The 18,059-nt window shown below is 26.1% G+C and overlaps 1 protein-coding gene across 1 annotated transcript in view; it reads right to left on the bottom strand.

The window, feature by feature from the left end:
- Window positions 1-18,059, bottom strand: part of LOC124428999 (LIM/homeobox protein Awh) — a 29,063-nt gene that overhangs the window by 3,032 nt on the left and 7,972 nt on the right. The window contains exon 2 of the mRNA XM_046973655.1: window positions 10,466-10,749. Coding sequence (XP_046829611.1) covers window positions 10,466-10,749 — 284 coding nt within the window. The remainder of the gene's footprint in view (window positions 1-10,465; window positions 10,750-18,059) is intronic.

Consider the following 18,059-nt stretch of genomic DNA (forward strand, 5'->3'; position numbering starts at 1 on the left):
TATTTTTAGTTATTCGTAAATTCATATAATAGAGAATATCCGGCATTGATAAATTACGCGAACTCGCAGTTGCATAGACGGATTAAAAGCAAAAAAAAATGTTTAGTAGAGTCGCGTGCTTAGTGGAATGCATTCATAGCAATTTATTAGGGATCGTCTCGTACGAATATTTTACATGCAAGACTTTCTTTCTGTGAATTTAACTCCATTATCGATGCACATACGTTCTAATCAATTTCGTGATTTACAATTTAAAATTACAGAGATGAAAATATATGTACATATATATTAAGAATGATATATATATATATACATAAATAATAATAATAAGATAAATATAAATAATAATAAAATATATGTGTATATATATATATATATATATATATATATATAAATATGTACATATATATATTTGCATTTTATTGCACTTTAAATTTCGAAAAGCATTTTTTCGAAAACTTGATTTAGATAAAAATATCAATGGCATTATGGAAAAGAAAATTAAAAGACTTTTCAAATGATATGTCTCTTGACCATTATTGCCATTTAATATTTTTGAGGGGGTTGTCATCCTCCTTTGGAGGTTAGTCTAAACTGGATGACTTTATGATAAGGATTTGTTCTTCTTGGAAACAAAATTGACCTGACGTTTTTCGAAAATATCATTAAATTTCATAATAATCCGGATGAACACTCGTTTTCGTTAGGACACATTGTATATATATATATATTTTTTTTTGATATAATATTTGTTTATTAATATAATTTTTATAAGTTGAAATATATAAATTTTAACAACATACTTTTATTATTTATTTCTATAAAAATATTTAAAAAATTCGTGATTGTGATTGTAACAATATATTATATAAAATTGCAAATATAAAAATTTGAAAATGGTTTCATAAATAATAACTCTTAAAAGACTTTTAAATTTAATAATCTGTATCTAAATATTCTGTATCTTCTGAATAGTATATATAATATAATATAATAATAAAATAATAATATAATGTCCTTATTTTAAAATTGTAATGTTGTTAATTTTAATTATTATTAATTTTCTTTTGTAATATATTCTTTCTGAACGTATAAAAGAAAAAGAAAAAAAAGAAAAAAATTCCAGTAAGAGTTTATATATTATTTCAACATTATACATCTAAAAATGAGTAAATAAAGTCATAATAACAGTGAAAAAATAATAGAATAGTCTTAACCAATCTTAAATCTAACAACGAACACGTTGGATGTACCTAATAAATACAGATTTCAATTAATTTCGTAATAAAATATTCATTCAAAATATAATTTATTATAAACTCACAATAAACTCATTAATAATAATAATAATAATAATAATAATAATAATAATAATAATAATAATAATAATAATAATATTAATAATAATAATAATAATAATAATAATAATAATAATAATAATAATAATAACATTAATAATAATAATATTAATATTAATAACAAAAGGACAAAAAAAAAAGGAAACAAAAAGTAAATATTCAACGATTCTAAGAAGAAGATATCATCGATCTTCACAAATCCCAAAATTCAATGGAGAACTATAAAATAGTCGTAGTTAAATCACGAACTTTGAGCTCGTTTAATCCGCATACAATTAATAAGTTTCCTGTGAACGAAATCGAATTTTGTAATGAGTTTTTTCCTTCCTCTTTTTTCTTTTCTTCTTTCTTTATGTTTCTTTTTCTCCTTTTTTCCTTTCTTTTTTCTCTCTTTTTAAATCCATAGGTCAATAATATCCCTCGGGGCGTTGAATTTAATTTGATACCTTTCGCGTTTGTTAGGAGGCATTTTTTATTAGTCTAGAGAAGAAGAGTAAAGAACCTGGAACATTGGAGAGAAATGAATCGGTTGGTAAAAGAAAAGTCTTAGCGATGTCTCGCATTAATTACCGATATAATCGCAAAGTAGAAAGCGTAAGACATTGGGAAGAGTTGGCGAAAGAGGGTAGATGGGGGAAGAGAGAGGGTGGAGGAGAAAGGCGGGAGGAATCGTAAGAGGGTGTATTGCTGTGAAATGAAAGCGGCTTGTAATCTCCGGCTTCTTTGCAGACATGCACGCATAATCACACACGCATGTATGTGTTTACAAAGAAGGAGGAGAAGAAGAAGAAGAAGAAGAAGAAGAAGAAGAATAAGAAGAAGGAAGAAAAAGGAAAAAAAAGAAAAAAATTGAAAAACAAAAAGGACAAAAGAGAAAATAAAAAAATGGCCGAGGTTGAAACGATTTCACATAGGTTCCTTTTGGTTCTCCAAGTTCCAACTCTTGCGATTAGATAAGACCTCCGTTTAGTTGGGTAGAAGGAATAGACCAGAGATACTACTTCTTATAAGAAATAAAATAAAGTCTTATGGCGACTTGAGAGAGCGGGGGAGAGAGAGAAAGACAGAGAGAAAAAGAGAGAGAGAGAGAGAGAGAGAGAGAGAAATCTTTTTAAAAAGACCTGAACAGTCTTCTACTCGAAGTAAGTAGCCAACCAATGTGCCGCGTGTTTCACGGTCATTTATTATCTCCTTTAGGACGTGAAAAGCGAGCTGAGATCGTTCCTCTTTCGGTATGCTTCATGTATGCAACATATTATTTCGAATATTCATATTCGCGATTTATTCGTTTGTGGTAACACACTTGTATAATTTGATGGAAGATCGGTAATAATTAATTCTAATTTTTAAACTTTTGCTGCATTTTTTTTTTCATTCTTTCTTTCTTTCTTTTTCTACTTTTTTTCTTCTTCTTGTTTTCTCCGACGATCATTATTTATACACGATGAGAATAAGAGTAATTAAATTTATTAATTGTATATATCCGGATTATAATATTCGAAAGAGTAAAATTTTATAATTTTTTTTTTTTAATCATTTGATTTATTAACCATTGATTTTTATTAACATTTGAATTAGTAATGAATGATTATGTCTCTATCGACTTTATTTCTTTTTTTTAATTTCTTCTACAATTTGTTTTTCTTTTTGTTTTTTTTTTAAACCAACAGTATTAATTATTTGCGATTTTTATGGATGATTGATTTTCGAAAATGTCTAGAAAAAATTGAGGTCACTCATCAACCAGGATCAACGAAGGATCTTACAATTATTTTCTAAAATTTCTGTAATTTTAATAATAAAATAATTAATTATTTAATAAATAATTATTTAACAAATAATTAATTATTTTATCAATGACTTAAAGAGATAAAAAACAAAAAACAAAGTGTTAAATACATTACAATAATTCTCCAAACATTTTTCAAAATTTTCATAAAAGAGATTATAAATTTTAACAATTTATAAATTGTAAACACAAAAGATTATAAACATGTAACAACTTTAATTAAATTGAAATCCATTTAACATAGACAAACAATTAATGAAATAAATGTTTCCACATAAATTCTTAAATTCACCATTACTTGCAATTTTTATAAACGATTAATATGCGAACATGCATACTAAAGTTCACAAATTATATTTGTATCTACGTATATCAACTTTCCAAAAAAGAAAAGAGAGAAAAACAAAGCAAAAAAATACATTTTACATCAACTTAATATTGGTATCGAAGTTAAAAAAATCGAAGAAATAAATTACTTTGTCGTGAATTTAGGACATTTCTTTCTTGGAATAGAGAAAAACAGATTAAAAAAAAAAAAAAAGAGAAAAGTAAACAAAAAGGAAATTTTAAAAGAAGGAATAAGAAAAATAAATGGGGAAAAAAAGAATAAAAAGAGAAAAAGAAAACAAAAAAAAAGAAAACAAAAAAAAAGAAAACAAAAGAAAAAAGGGAAAAATAAAAAAAAAGGAACGAATAAAGAAAGAGAAAAAAACGAAAGACGCAAAAGCAAAGAACAAAAATTTCTCTCGGTGGAAGAGAGCGCGAGAAAGAAAGATAAATCACGAAGAAAAAACGGGAAGAAAAAACGAAAAACGAATAGAAAGGAAAAGAAAACAAAAGAAAACAAAATAAAGAAAAAAAGATACAGGCCCGAGAAGATGGTAGGTTTAGTCCCGATGTAAACGGTAGCCATGTACCGGCAGCGACACGAGCATGCTACAAGACACACGCACGTATAGCTAGATGAATGGCACTGGAGAATCTTTCTTCTACTCTCTCTCTCTCTCTCTCTCTCTCTCTCTCTCTCTCTCTCTCTCTTATTCTTTCTCTCACTCTCTCTTTCTCTGTATCTGTCTCTTTCTGTCTTCCCCCACTCCACCTTTCTTAACTCGATGTGTGTGCTTCGAGCGGTAATTAAACAACGACTAGCCGGCCATTAGCCCATTATCATATTCATGAACACGGAAAGTGCATCCCGATTCCTCGTCCGGTTTCATTGGACTACTACCAACGTTCTAAGCACGAACAGACGCGAGTCAGACCTTTTCGCCCCCACGCTGGGATATCTTATGAGGCCACGCGACTACCCTGGTGGGCCTGACACCTCGAGGGTGGTAACTGGTCCCAAGGGAGTACTTGCCTGTTATTTGTCTGTTTGCCTATTTGCCTGTTTTTGCCTATTATCCAATATGATATGTTCTAATTTATTAGAATTTTTCATTTTTTTATTTTGTTTTTTATATCTTTTATTTATTTTTTTCATACTTTTTATTATACTTGTTATTATACATTTTAATTATATTTTTCATTTTACATATATATTTTATGTTTGGTAATTTAATAATATAAAATGTAAACATTTTAATAATATATTATTTTACATATGTTTCTTTTGGATTAAATATATAATATTTTATATTTATTAATTTAATAATATAAAACGTAAAAATATTTAATAATATTTTATTATTTCATATTTATATATTAAGATGTTAATTAACGTCGGCGTGTAATATTTTAATAATTTAATTTATATTATATTAATATTTATTATATTTATTGAATAATTATATATCAATTTATAAAGAATTGAATATTATGAGGATACTTTTATTATGAGCATAGGTCTTGAGTAAACGTTTTATTTGATTAGAGTTTTATTTTGATCGAGCAAGTTGTAGTTCTGATCCTATTGTTTCTTGATGGTGGATATTCTAATTCGATAGATTATGTAGTGTTGTGTATGTTCCTTGTGTTAAGGAGAAACGTCACGCCTACGATAGATAAATCAGAGATCTGAATTTTACATTGACAGAAATATGACTGATGTTGATTCTATATCTTGACACGGTTTAACGTCATTCAGTATGTATTATTATTCTTAATGTAAAAAATAAAACTTGTCAAATCTCATAAAAATAATTATAATAATTAATAAATGATTTAATTTTTTTTTTTGTAATTATTTCTAAAAAAGATTTCGAATAATACTGACGTAAATATGTATACATTTTTTAAACGTAATAAAGATTTCTGAACAGAGATAGTAATAATAATTTATAACTAATTTAATTTTTTTTTCTAATCATTCATAAATAAAATTTCAAATAATACTTACATTAGCATAGTTTTCATCATTTCTAAAGAAATTTTCCTGTCATACTGTTAACATATACAATTTTCAAATGTGATCAATACTTCGGGACAGATATAATAAGAATAATTTGTAAGTAATCTAATTTTTTGGTCTAATCATATATAAAAAAAATTTCAGATAATATTGCTTAGATATATATAATTTTTGAAATCTGATAAAAATTTCTAGACACAGAGATAATGATAATAATGTATAATCAATTTAATTCCTTTTCTAATCATCCATAAAGAAAATTTCAGATAATTGAAATTAACATAGATTTTTTTTTCTAATAATTACTAAAATTTCGTATTATACTGACGTTAACAATATACAATTTTCAAACGTATCGAAGATTTTTAGACAGTGATAATAATATTAATAATAATAATTATTTATAATAAAATCTAATTCCTTTTCTAATCATCCATAAAGAATAATTTCTAATAACATTAAAATCCAATTTATAAAATTTATTTTTTTTTTCTTTTATAACAATTAATTTGATAGATACTAAAACACAATCGTTCATTCGTCTGTTAATCTTTTCAGAGGATTTCGGTCGTTAGCCAAAGACTTAAGAGTTAGAGTTAGTGTTAATGTCGCTTAGTGAATCACTCAGTATAGTTTTCGATCATTTATCACGCGTGAGCGAAGGAAGAGGTCGGATCTTTCAAAATCCCTTGTCGACGACTCTACGGGTCGTGGATCCTGTCGACCGGGTCATCGTAAGCCAGCATTACGAGGCGAAAAGCACCAGTCAAAAAAATTACGCGGCAGATTCCTCAAGACCTCCCGCATCTTCGTTCTCTTAAAGCATGCCCGTTTCTTATCCGTAAGACGCGTTAATTATTCTCGCGTCGTTCATCGATTATCGATTATCGATTATCGATTATCAATGTTCTTTTATTTTCCAATTTTCTATTCGTCCTTCTCTCCATCGATCCTACAAAATTCATTCTTCGTTTAAATTATGAAATTTCGTCGATCAACAATTTTTATTTTTGTACGAAGATATTGAAGATATGGAATTTTATCGATTAAAAAAAAAAAATATTTATTTTAATATTGACAAAGATTTCTATATGTTCCTTTCTTCGTCGATCCAACAAAATACAATAATTTTTATTCTTCTATAAAGATATGGAAGATATGGAAATTTCATTGATAAAAAAAATTTTTATTTCAACCTTGAAAAATATTGTTATTCTATCAAACTCCATAATTTAATTTCTACATTGAAAAATTAAAATTGCTACAATGAACAATTTCATTCGGTATTTGATGAATCCAATTGTAATCTTTACTATCGCTCACAACTATATATGATTATTCTACTCAATGATCAACCTCAGAATTTTTATCGTTTCAAACATTTCAATAATCATTGGATTTTATCATTCTGACATTTTCGATCAGTTTGCAATTTCATTGAGTATTTAAAAATCGATCTAAAAATTTTATCAATCCAGTTTCATTTCTCTATACTTTATACTCAATATTATACTCAATACTCTATTTTTATTCTTTATCCTCTGTTTGAAGTATAAATCCATTGCTTACATCGGTTATAATAATTTCATTGAATATATCAAAAATACTTTTTCAATAAAGAATAGTTTTATTGAATATTTCATTAATGATCAATCTCAATTATATTTTTTTTAATCTTTTAAATTGCTATACCACAAGTTATATTTATAATAACTATATAAATATAATTATATTTATTTATTACGTAAATATGTTATACTTATGTATTATATTTACTATACGTATAGTTATCTACTATAATACAACATTCTACGGAATTGTACGACTGAGTTCGTATTGGACTCGTAAGTAACTTTGTCTCTTTTTTTTTTCACTCTGTTATTTCTTCTCTCCCTCTCGTCGATTTCCCTGTTTGATAATGCCGACAGCGATATCGAGCTTACGTCGCGATCGGATATCACGATACTTGACTTTGGTGGGCTGGTGAGCCAGGTGACTGTGCTAACTGATTGACAGTTGGATAAACACGTTCGGGAAGTCTTTGCCGAGGATCGTCTATACAATCGATGAGTCATTTCGGGCTCTTCGAGGTCTTCTATGAGAGAAAGAGATAGAGAATGAAAGAGAGAGAGAGAGAAAGAGAGAGAGAGAAGGAGTAAGAAAGATACGTCCATACATAAGGCTACTAGCGGACCACGCATGTTCCTTTTTCTCATCGCGTGTAACGAACATTTCTATGCCAAAGTTCATCGTTCCGTCGTCGAGTCGAAAGTCAATCTTTTATTTCCTTTTTATTTGTTTCTTTTTTGTATCTTTTTTCTCTTTTTATTTCTTTTTTTTTCTTCTCTTTCATCTTTTTTTTTCTTCTCTTTCATCTTTTTTTTTCTCTTTTTCCTCCTGGTTAAATTAAATCCTCTATGGACGAACGCTACGCTTACGCGAGAAGAAATTTGCAAAATTTGTAGAAAGATCAAAAACTGACTTATAGTTGAATAAGAAATATGATCGTGAGCTGATAGAAGATAAATAAGTACTCGATATTATTGTGGATTGATAAAAAGTTATAAGATGACAATTTTAAATACTCGATGAAATTGTTAACTGTTAATAATAGTTACGGGTTGGTCATTGAACAACGAAGAAAATTATGAGATAATGAAAATTGGAGGTTGATCATTGAATACAGAACAAAATTGTAACCTGATTTTTGATATTTTAATATCAAATGAAATCGTGAACCCAATTAAAATTTTAAATCAATTTTGGAATACAGAATGAAATAATAGATTAATAAAAGTTTCAGGTTGATAATTATATATTTAATGAAATTGTGAAGTAATGAAAGTTTCGGATTGATCATTGAATAATCAATAGTATTTTCAACTAATGAAAGTTTTTGGTTAATCAATGAATATTCAATAAAATTATGGCATAATAAAAATATCAGGTTGATTTTTAAATACCGTACAAAATTATGATCTGACAAAAATTTTAGGTTAATCATTTAATATCCAATGAAATCATGATCCAATTAAAGTTTCAGGTTAATTGTTGAACGCAGAATTAAGAAATACAGAATGATAATAAATTGATCAAAGTTTTCAGCTAATATAATTACACGAAGTGAAACGATGATATTCAAGAACGTTGTAATCACTCATATACAGATGTCAAAATGTATGTGATCCATTCAATGATCCATTCTTAACTATTAACAGTTCTAAAGTATAAAAAAATGAACTAGATCTCAATGGATTAAATAAAATCAGTTTTATAGATCAACAAAATAATTCACGATAATAGGAATATTAGAAATAGGTTGAATAAGCCATTCCTACGACGTTAGATGTCCAATAAAATGTTCGATAGATTATCTTTTTATTTCTTTCTCTCTATTATAACTATAACCTAATCGAATTGATTTCGATTACGTTTCTGTCAGGTACGGCACTAAATTGAGAAAAGCCAGGAGATATCTCGTATATGAATCGAAACGCGGGTTCGATAACGGCGCCAATTACACGTTGTGTTCCCTTTCGATTTATGTCGTCCACAAAATACTCATTCTTATTGGTCAACGGAGATCAAGAGACTTAACTGAATTGCTTTTCCTTAATGAATGTGCACATATTATACGAACGCATACACTCTCAAGTAATAGATGTATGGGTTAAATCGTATATCTGTATCATCAGAAGAACAACGATACTCAATTCTGAAACGTTTCGTATTCTACAAGGCTGCCAAATTAACCAGTAGAACGTTTCTTCTTCTTGTTTAGATTAAAACTAAGGATCTCGTTGGCACCCAATAATTTTCATGTCTCACTCGTTCGAGCCACGAAAAATGTGTTCGTGATCATGTATGCATATGATTCTTTTTATTTCTTTTTTATTATGAACTTTTCTTTCATTATCTTTTTTCTTCTTTGCTTTTCATTCTATTTATGCATTTTTCTTTTACTTTCTTTTCTTTTTCTTTTCTTTCTTTTTTTTTCTTTTTTTGATTGAGATTGAATACGTAATACTTTACAACAATAATCGAATTGGAATTCGAACTGGCAATTAATACAGTGATTGTATAATAATGACGCGTTTTTGATCCAATGTAACAGTAGATATATGACAAATAAACATTTTCTTTATTACTAACATATTTATTAAACAATTTGTATTTAATTTATTCAAGACGAGAGATAAACAACTAAAGAATAACTAGATATTCAATATTCTATTCATTTAATAATAGTTAAAAAATTCATTACAATGTATCTTTATTGGATAAGTGTCTTATCCTTATCTAAAAAATTAAAAATATTAATTTAATTATATTATAATTCTAAGAAATTCAACAAATTTCTATTTGATATCTTAGCCTTTTCTAAAAAATTCAAAAATTTAATTTAATTATAAGAAAGAAATTCATTACAATACATTTCTATTTGTTAAGTGTTTTATCCTTATCCAAAAAATTGAGAAAGTCAACTTAATTATAATTAAGAAATCTATTATTAGATATCCCTATTTGATAAGTTTCTTATTCACGAATTGATGAATTAAAAAACTTAATTTTGTTATATTATAACTCTAAGAAATTCTTTAGAACATATCCCTCTATTTGATAAATGTCTTAACCTTTTCCAAAAAATTGAAAAGCTTAGTTATAGCTAAGTAACCTATCACAACATGTCCCTAATGAATAAGTTTCTTCCTTAAAAAAATTGTAATATTTAACTCAATTATAACTAAAAAATCTATTATATTAATAACTGACTTATCCTAGAAATTAAAAAATTTATCACAAAATATCTCCTTTTAATATACCCTAATATACAGAAATGACGAAAACTTATCATAAAATATCTCCCGTTTAATGAATGACAACTTAATAAAAAATAATAAGAAACATAAAATATAAAAGTAATATAAAAAAAGAAATAAGAAGAAGAAGAAGAATAAAATGACTTACAGTGCATAGTCGTGCCTGCAGTAGAGTCGCATGCCCCTTAAAAAACAAGAGTGTTGATCGTGCAACGGTCTGGCACAAGCGCAACACCTAAGACACCTCGAGTGCCATGTACGCCCGCCAACGCACAAAATAGTTCGTTCTCGGACGCGTTCACCGCATCCACCGCACTCCATTACACCAGGAGACATGTCTGATCCGATGAGGCCACCGGTGGTTTCCGTCGGGCCCAGACTCGTACCAGTACCTTCGCACACGCCATCACCGTTCATATCCTCAACCTCCGTCTATAAATAAAGAAAAATTTCTTTTTCTATTTTTTTGTTCTTATTTCTTTTTATTTTGTTTTGTTCCAGTATTTTTTTTTTATAATAAATATAGCCTCTAAATAATATACAAGTAAAACTGACGTACAACGCGATATTGAATATCTTGAAATTTAAAAAATTTTTATATATCTATTTTCAAAGTTATATATTTTAAAAAACAATTCTTTATCAGGCTTGATATATTTTTTTTATAAATTATATAATGTGCATTAGTTCGTTGTCATTATATTGTTATTATAATCTATGTATAATATATTGTTGCTATAAAATGTTTAACGGGATGTTTAACGGGACAAGTAAGAAAATTTGTAAATAAAAAACATCAATGAAATGTTAATTTTGAAAATAGTGATGATGATTATAATATTCATTTTATTTTATTTTTTTTTAATTTTTATAGTTTTATATGTATGTATATATATTATCATTTATTTCATGATTTATATGTTAACTTATATATATATATATATATATATATATATATATATATATATATATGAATTAGAAAAAAATATACAGATATCCCTATGTGTCACCTGAATTTGTTATTTATATAATTTAAAAAGAAAAAGATATTTAAAATAATTTAAGAGAAAATTTAGAATCTACCTCCATTTTTTATTATATCTGAATCTCGCGTAATACATTTACATACTATATACACACATGTACCTATATATGTGTATGTGTTATTCAATAGTTAAATTAATACTATTATATTTTTCAATGTTAATGATAATAATAAAACAAAAAACATTAAAGAAAAATTATATCATAAATATGAAAAAAATTCATAATAACAATAATTATTATAATGATAAATTAAATCGAAGTATAAATAGAAGTTTTATTTAATTTCATCGTTCTAGTTATTTTAATAAACAATATAACTTATATTAACATTTTTATAAACAATTTATTCTCTATAGTTTATAATTTTTTTTAAATTCCAGAATAATAAATTAATAATAATAATACTAATTTTAGTAATTTTATTATAAACTCATTGAGTAATAAATTTTGATTTTCATAAAAAAAAAAAATAAATGAATATTCAAAAATGGCGAAAATATTATCGTCTATATTTACTAGTTCGAAAGAAATGATCGAAACAAAATTGTAAGAAAAGAAGAAATAGTAATATTAAAAATAGAAAACAATTTCATTTTCTTTTTTTTGTTTTTACAATACTTTTTAAATAATAATATCTGCTCGTTTGTTACACGGACGAACAAAAAGCAAGAAATAACGTTTGACGTATAATGAGTAATCCTTTCCACCGCATTAGAAAAATACAAATCGAAGTCTGTGACTCGTATAAATCGTATTGTCCCACCCTATATATAATAAATGCAGACTCGATCACTGAAACCTCAACGTGTCCATGTCAACGAAAGCATGAACGAAACTTTGATGGATGCGACTCTTTCCTTCGTTTTCTACACAATGAGCCCTTTCGTTCTAGACGTCTAAGTCAGATATTTTTTGATCGGTTAACCGCGCCAAGAAAATCAACTATTTTTTTCTCATTAGTAAAGATCACATCCGGTATTCCATCTTCATTTTTATTTCGTAAAAATTTGACTCGGATATTGTCAATTTTAATCTTTTTTTTCCTTACATATCATTTTTTTTACAACTTTTTCCATGAAACATTCGTGACGCCATTATGTGTTCCGTTCACCATTTTTTATTCTGCCATCTTCTTTTATCGTTACTTTTTTTCTTGTTTCTTTTTTTCTTTTCTTTTTTTTCTTTTTATAAGTTATGCGAAATTTTTTTTTCTATAAATTTTTTCTGTTAATATTCACATTCAGAAGTACCAGTGGAGTTCGAAATTGGATCCCAACAAGTCTAACGATAAACAGCTGGTCAATGAAAAAGACGCATAACAGGGTGCGTTCTTTGCATCGTTACAAACATGACTGCCTAGTCAGAACTACCCCCTCTTTATCTACCCTTAACCTTCCTTTTTCGTATCTTATTTTAATAATATAAATGATTATCCTTTATGAATTTACTGACACTCGGCAATTCTGGGTTTCTGTATTTTCTTTTTCTTTTTGTTCGTATATAATTTAATATAATTTATTATGCAAAACTACAAACATTAAATATATATATATATATATCATTTTACGAATATTAATAAATAAAAATAATTTATTTTATCTTTTATTTATTTAATATTTAAATAAAGACAAAGCTCAGTTAAAATTTTTTTCTAATCTTTACGATTTAGATAATTACAAAGTAAGAAATTTGAAATCTTATAATTTACATTTTGAAAGGTATGATAATTCCAATATTAATTAATAAATCTATAATTTTTTCTTAACAACATATTATATGCATATAATATATTGATATTAAATACATGTTTTTTTTCTAACTGGATCATTTATTTCTGATCGTATTATATAAAAAATAAACAATGAAAATTATTAACAGAAATATCTATTGAAAGAAATAATACCATTCCTAATATTATAATTAATTTGAAACCTAATCTCGAACGGAATAAGTGTATATATATATATATATTGTATATACCCACACATATTTACAGAAAGCGAAACTGGTAATATTCCCAATAAAAATTAAGAATAAATTGAAAATGATTATAGAAATGATTAGCCAATGGAAAGATTGAAAAATGATAATAACCAGTAAAAAGAAACATATGCGAACTATCACTATGTCTACTGTTCGATTCCCAAGGTCACCTAACGAAGTGAGAAAAGCTGATCTCATGTATGACAAGTATAATAACAAAGGACGGGGTGTCGCGGGTTCGAATCCCCTCCCTCTCCCTTACCCTCTCCCTCACCACCAGACACACACGTTCGATTTTCACAGGACAATCCCCCGAAAATCACGCCCCTGACAGGTCTGTGTCGCACGCTCGGAACGAACTTTACTTTACGAGTGGAATCCAACGCATTACAAATGGCTCGTATAGAGAAGAGGGGTTGGTTGCCTGTGGCTACTACAGGGTGGCTCACACGTATCGAATACGTATATCATCTATATATGTATATATGTATATATATGTATATATGTATAGAACATAAGTTAGGTGTGTATGTGTGCTTTGAAAGCCATGTTCTTCTTTGGTCTTTGTATATATATGTATATGTATACCTACATACTTATAGATACATATGTATATATATATAGATATATGTAGGTACGTTCATAGGAAGCTGCTAACGTAGGTATCACGTTACAATGACATTATGTAACTTCACACACCCTTATAACTGTGACGTTCGGTTAACCACCAACCATAACCAACCAAATGTTCGCACGTCGAACCGGCTGCAGTTACATACCACCCGTAGCTCGGTACTCCGTACTCGGTTGGTTATTGGCTTAGATGATGGAACGTATAACGTTACTTCTGAAGTATAAGAACGTTCAGAAACAGATGTTCTAGGTAGAATCAAAAGGGACGTTAGATTCAAATACGAGATTTTTAACTCGAAACGTTTGATATCCTTGCATTAGGAAAATGTAACGTTCTCTTTGATCGTTTAGAAATGTTTTGTTTATTTATTCTATTTACTATTACAAATTATTTTATTTATTTTGGACTTATTAAAAAGTAAATAATTATATTAATTTTTATTAATTTTCTTTTGTTGGTATTAACAGGTTATATACAATTAGATGGTCTAAAAAAAGGACAGTTTTTGTTTTATATGTAATTTATTTCATGAGTATAAAGTCATGAAATATGTCTGATATTTTGTGTATATTTCGAGGCATGTTTTCCAACAAGAAAAAAAGTAAAACATTTCGTTATTCTCTTTGAATTGTCGACGTTGAAACAATCAAAATCGTTTTATGTTGCAATATATTAAAAATGAAAAAAAAAATGAAGAAGCCCTTAAAAAAAATATTTAATTACTTTTTTAATGATTAAAAAATGAAACTATGATTTTGAAGAAAAAATTTTTAAATTACAAAAAATTAGGATAATGATAGGAGAAATAATCGTGTTAAATTTTTCATTCAAATCGGATAAGTACTTTTCAAAATATCATTTGCATCGATTTAAAAGAAACATAGTTTTGAGAAGACAACGTTTAAAATTTAAATAAATCTGTAACTTTGTCAATTTTTTAGAATTTTTTCTGAACGAAAAAGATTTTCAGAAGGAATATTTTTATGAATATAATATTGTGGAGTAAAAATATTTCGAAAGAATCAGTTTTCTTTTTCGTTTTTTTTTCAACTTTTCAAATTACATAATCATATCAAATAATAATAATAATAATAATAATCGGTAAAAGAGTCTTCTTTTTATTTTCTTTTCTTTCTTTTTTTTTGTTTTTTTTTGTTTTTTTTTTTTTTTTTTTTTTTTCTTTGATAAAACATGTGAGGTAGTTTAAGATCATATGAATTAGGCTCGATTAGAAAGGATTCACAATGGGCTAAGTTGAATCTGTAAAGGTGTAATACGTATGTAATAAATATCGGAAATTGCACTTGCCGCTTGGTTTGCGAGTCTCGAATAACTCGAGTACCGCACCCACGCTCTAGGTTCCAAAGGCTCGGCCTTCGGAGAGTTATAGACGACAATAATGACCCCTGCTCGCATGCGAGGCGGGATCGTAAAACGGAGGATTAGACTTCTTTTCATTATCCGTCTAATATACTGTATATCAGATATGAAATACGCGGCTTACTGAGAGAGTCTCTATGCGTGTTTAAACCTTAAAGGAGAAAGTGAAGTCCTATTGCGAAATACTTTTGATTCTTCAGAGATATTCGCCATCTTGATTGACGTTCTTTCTTAGACAATCTTTTCAAGATTGAAAATATTTAATAATAATTAATTTTATTTATTATTCTATCTAAAGAAAAAAAGGAAAAAGAAAAGGATAATATAAAGTAGCTTAAATATCTTCTGATAATGTAATAATTTTCCTATCGAACATTAACTGAATATTGAGGGAAGCCATTGTCGCTGAATTTCTATTGCAACATTTTTAAGAAACTTGAATCTTGATAGATTAGATCAGATTGGATCAGAATTCTTTTTTTTCTATGAAATGCATTTTTGATATTCTTGCATTATCTATATTTAAAAAAAGATATATATATATATATATTTAATAAATATATATATTTAATAAAGATATATATATATATTTTATATATATATATATGTATATTATATATATATATAAAATATATATATATGTATATTATATATATATATATAAAATATATATATAGGTATGTAATTTACGTATTCTAAATAATTCATTCCAATCTAATGGGATATTAAATGTATATTTAGAAGTTGAGTTATATTACAAGGTTTTTAAGGAATATGGATCTTGATAAGATCATCCTTATTTTGATTAATGTTCAAACACAATTTTATTATAATAAACAAAATTTTATTATTAATCATATTAATTGTTACTGGTAAAGATCTAAATATTCTACATTGGGATATTAGAGAATTTTAGAAAATAATAGAAAAGTTTATAGTTAAGTTTTATATAGAAAAGTTTAGAAACTATTTTTGTTGTATTCTATTGTAACATCTTCATGAAACTTGATTCTCAATAAATTATTACTATTTTGATTGGAGTTTTTTCAATGCAATAAATTTATTCTATTGTTGTATTTAAATGATTTAGGACCTCTAAACTGGCTATTAAAGTGGATGTTTAGAAGACGTCATTGGATCCAGACAGATTATTGCCATTTTGATTGAAAATTTTCTTTTAAAGAAAAATTTCATATTAATTTTCTAATTAGATATTAAAGGAATGTTTGGGAGTCTATTGCAACATTTTTAAAAAACTTGGATCTTAATAGATTAGATTAGAGTAGATTTTAATCAAAGTCTATTTTTTTATATAATACATTTTTTATATTCTTCTATTTATATTAAAAAAAATATATATATTGTATAATTTAAATACTCTAAATATTTCATCCTAATTTTCTAATAGGATATTAAGTAGATATTTATATATTAAGTTATATTGCAACATTTTTAAGTTTGATTGATGTTCTTTTAAGATAAACAAAATTTTGTTATTTTTTTATTAATTATTAATAGAAAAAAATCTAAATATTCTAATTTTATAATGGGATATTAAATATAATGGGATTTATAATGGGAATGTTTAGAAATTATCGCTGTTGAGTTGTATAGTAACATCTTTATGAAATTTAATTTTTTATAAATTATTATCATTTTGATCAGAGTTATGCAATAAATTTAATGCAATAAATTTATTATATTATATATTTATTATATATTTAAATGATTTAGAATCTCTAAACTGGCTATTAAAGTAGATGTTTAGAAGACATCGTTACTGAGTTATCATAATATAACTATAAATATGTCATATATATTTGAAGAACTTGCGTCTAGATACATTATCGTCATTTTTATTTTTTTTTTTTATGTAATATGATTAATATTTATAATATAGTTAAGATATATAATATATATTTTTTTATATATATTTATAACATTTTTACATAATAATGTAATATATTTTTGATATTCTCTTATTTACAAAGTATTTCAAATAATTCATATTAATTTTCTAATCATATATTAAATAGATGTTTAAAAGACATTATTGCTGATTTATATTGCGAATAAGTTATGATCTAAGATTATGATGTCATATTAAATGGGTTTTTAGAAGCCATTGTTGCAGAGTTATACCGTTTTTGATAAATCATTTCTATTTTGCTTGGAGTTTTTTTCATTGCAATACATTTATTATATTTTTTTGTTTAAACGATTTAAGAAACTCAAAATATTTAACACTAACTTTCTAACCGTTTATTAAAAAGAATAATTAAAAGCCGATTGTCATCGAATTGTATTTCAAAATTTTCACAAAATTTTGATCCTGTTAGATGATCGCCATTTTTCCATTAGATTTTTATTCAATGAAAAATACATTTTTTTTATATTTTCCGATATTTACAACAAAAAAGAGAAAAAAAAAGAAATAAAATTTAACTACTGCAAATATTTTAACATAAACATTATTATTTTCTAATCGTATTTATTTCTACCAATTTGCGAGTAAATTTGTTATTAATTTTCAAATATTATATTAAGATAAAGAATGACATAGATATTGATTTATGTATATTATTATTGGAGCAAGATAAATTTTTTAAAACTAACTATAATATTTTTTAACTAAATTATAATATTTTTTTCATACAAAAAAGGAACTACTAGATAAGGACTACATAAGTATATTATA

Source organism: Vespa crabro, chromosome 14 (genome assembly GCF_910589235.1).
Source record: "Vespa crabro chromosome 14, iyVesCrab1.2, whole genome shotgun sequence".
In the NCBI taxonomy this organism is placed as follows: Eukaryota; Metazoa; Arthropoda; class Insecta; order Hymenoptera; family Vespidae; genus Vespa; species Vespa crabro.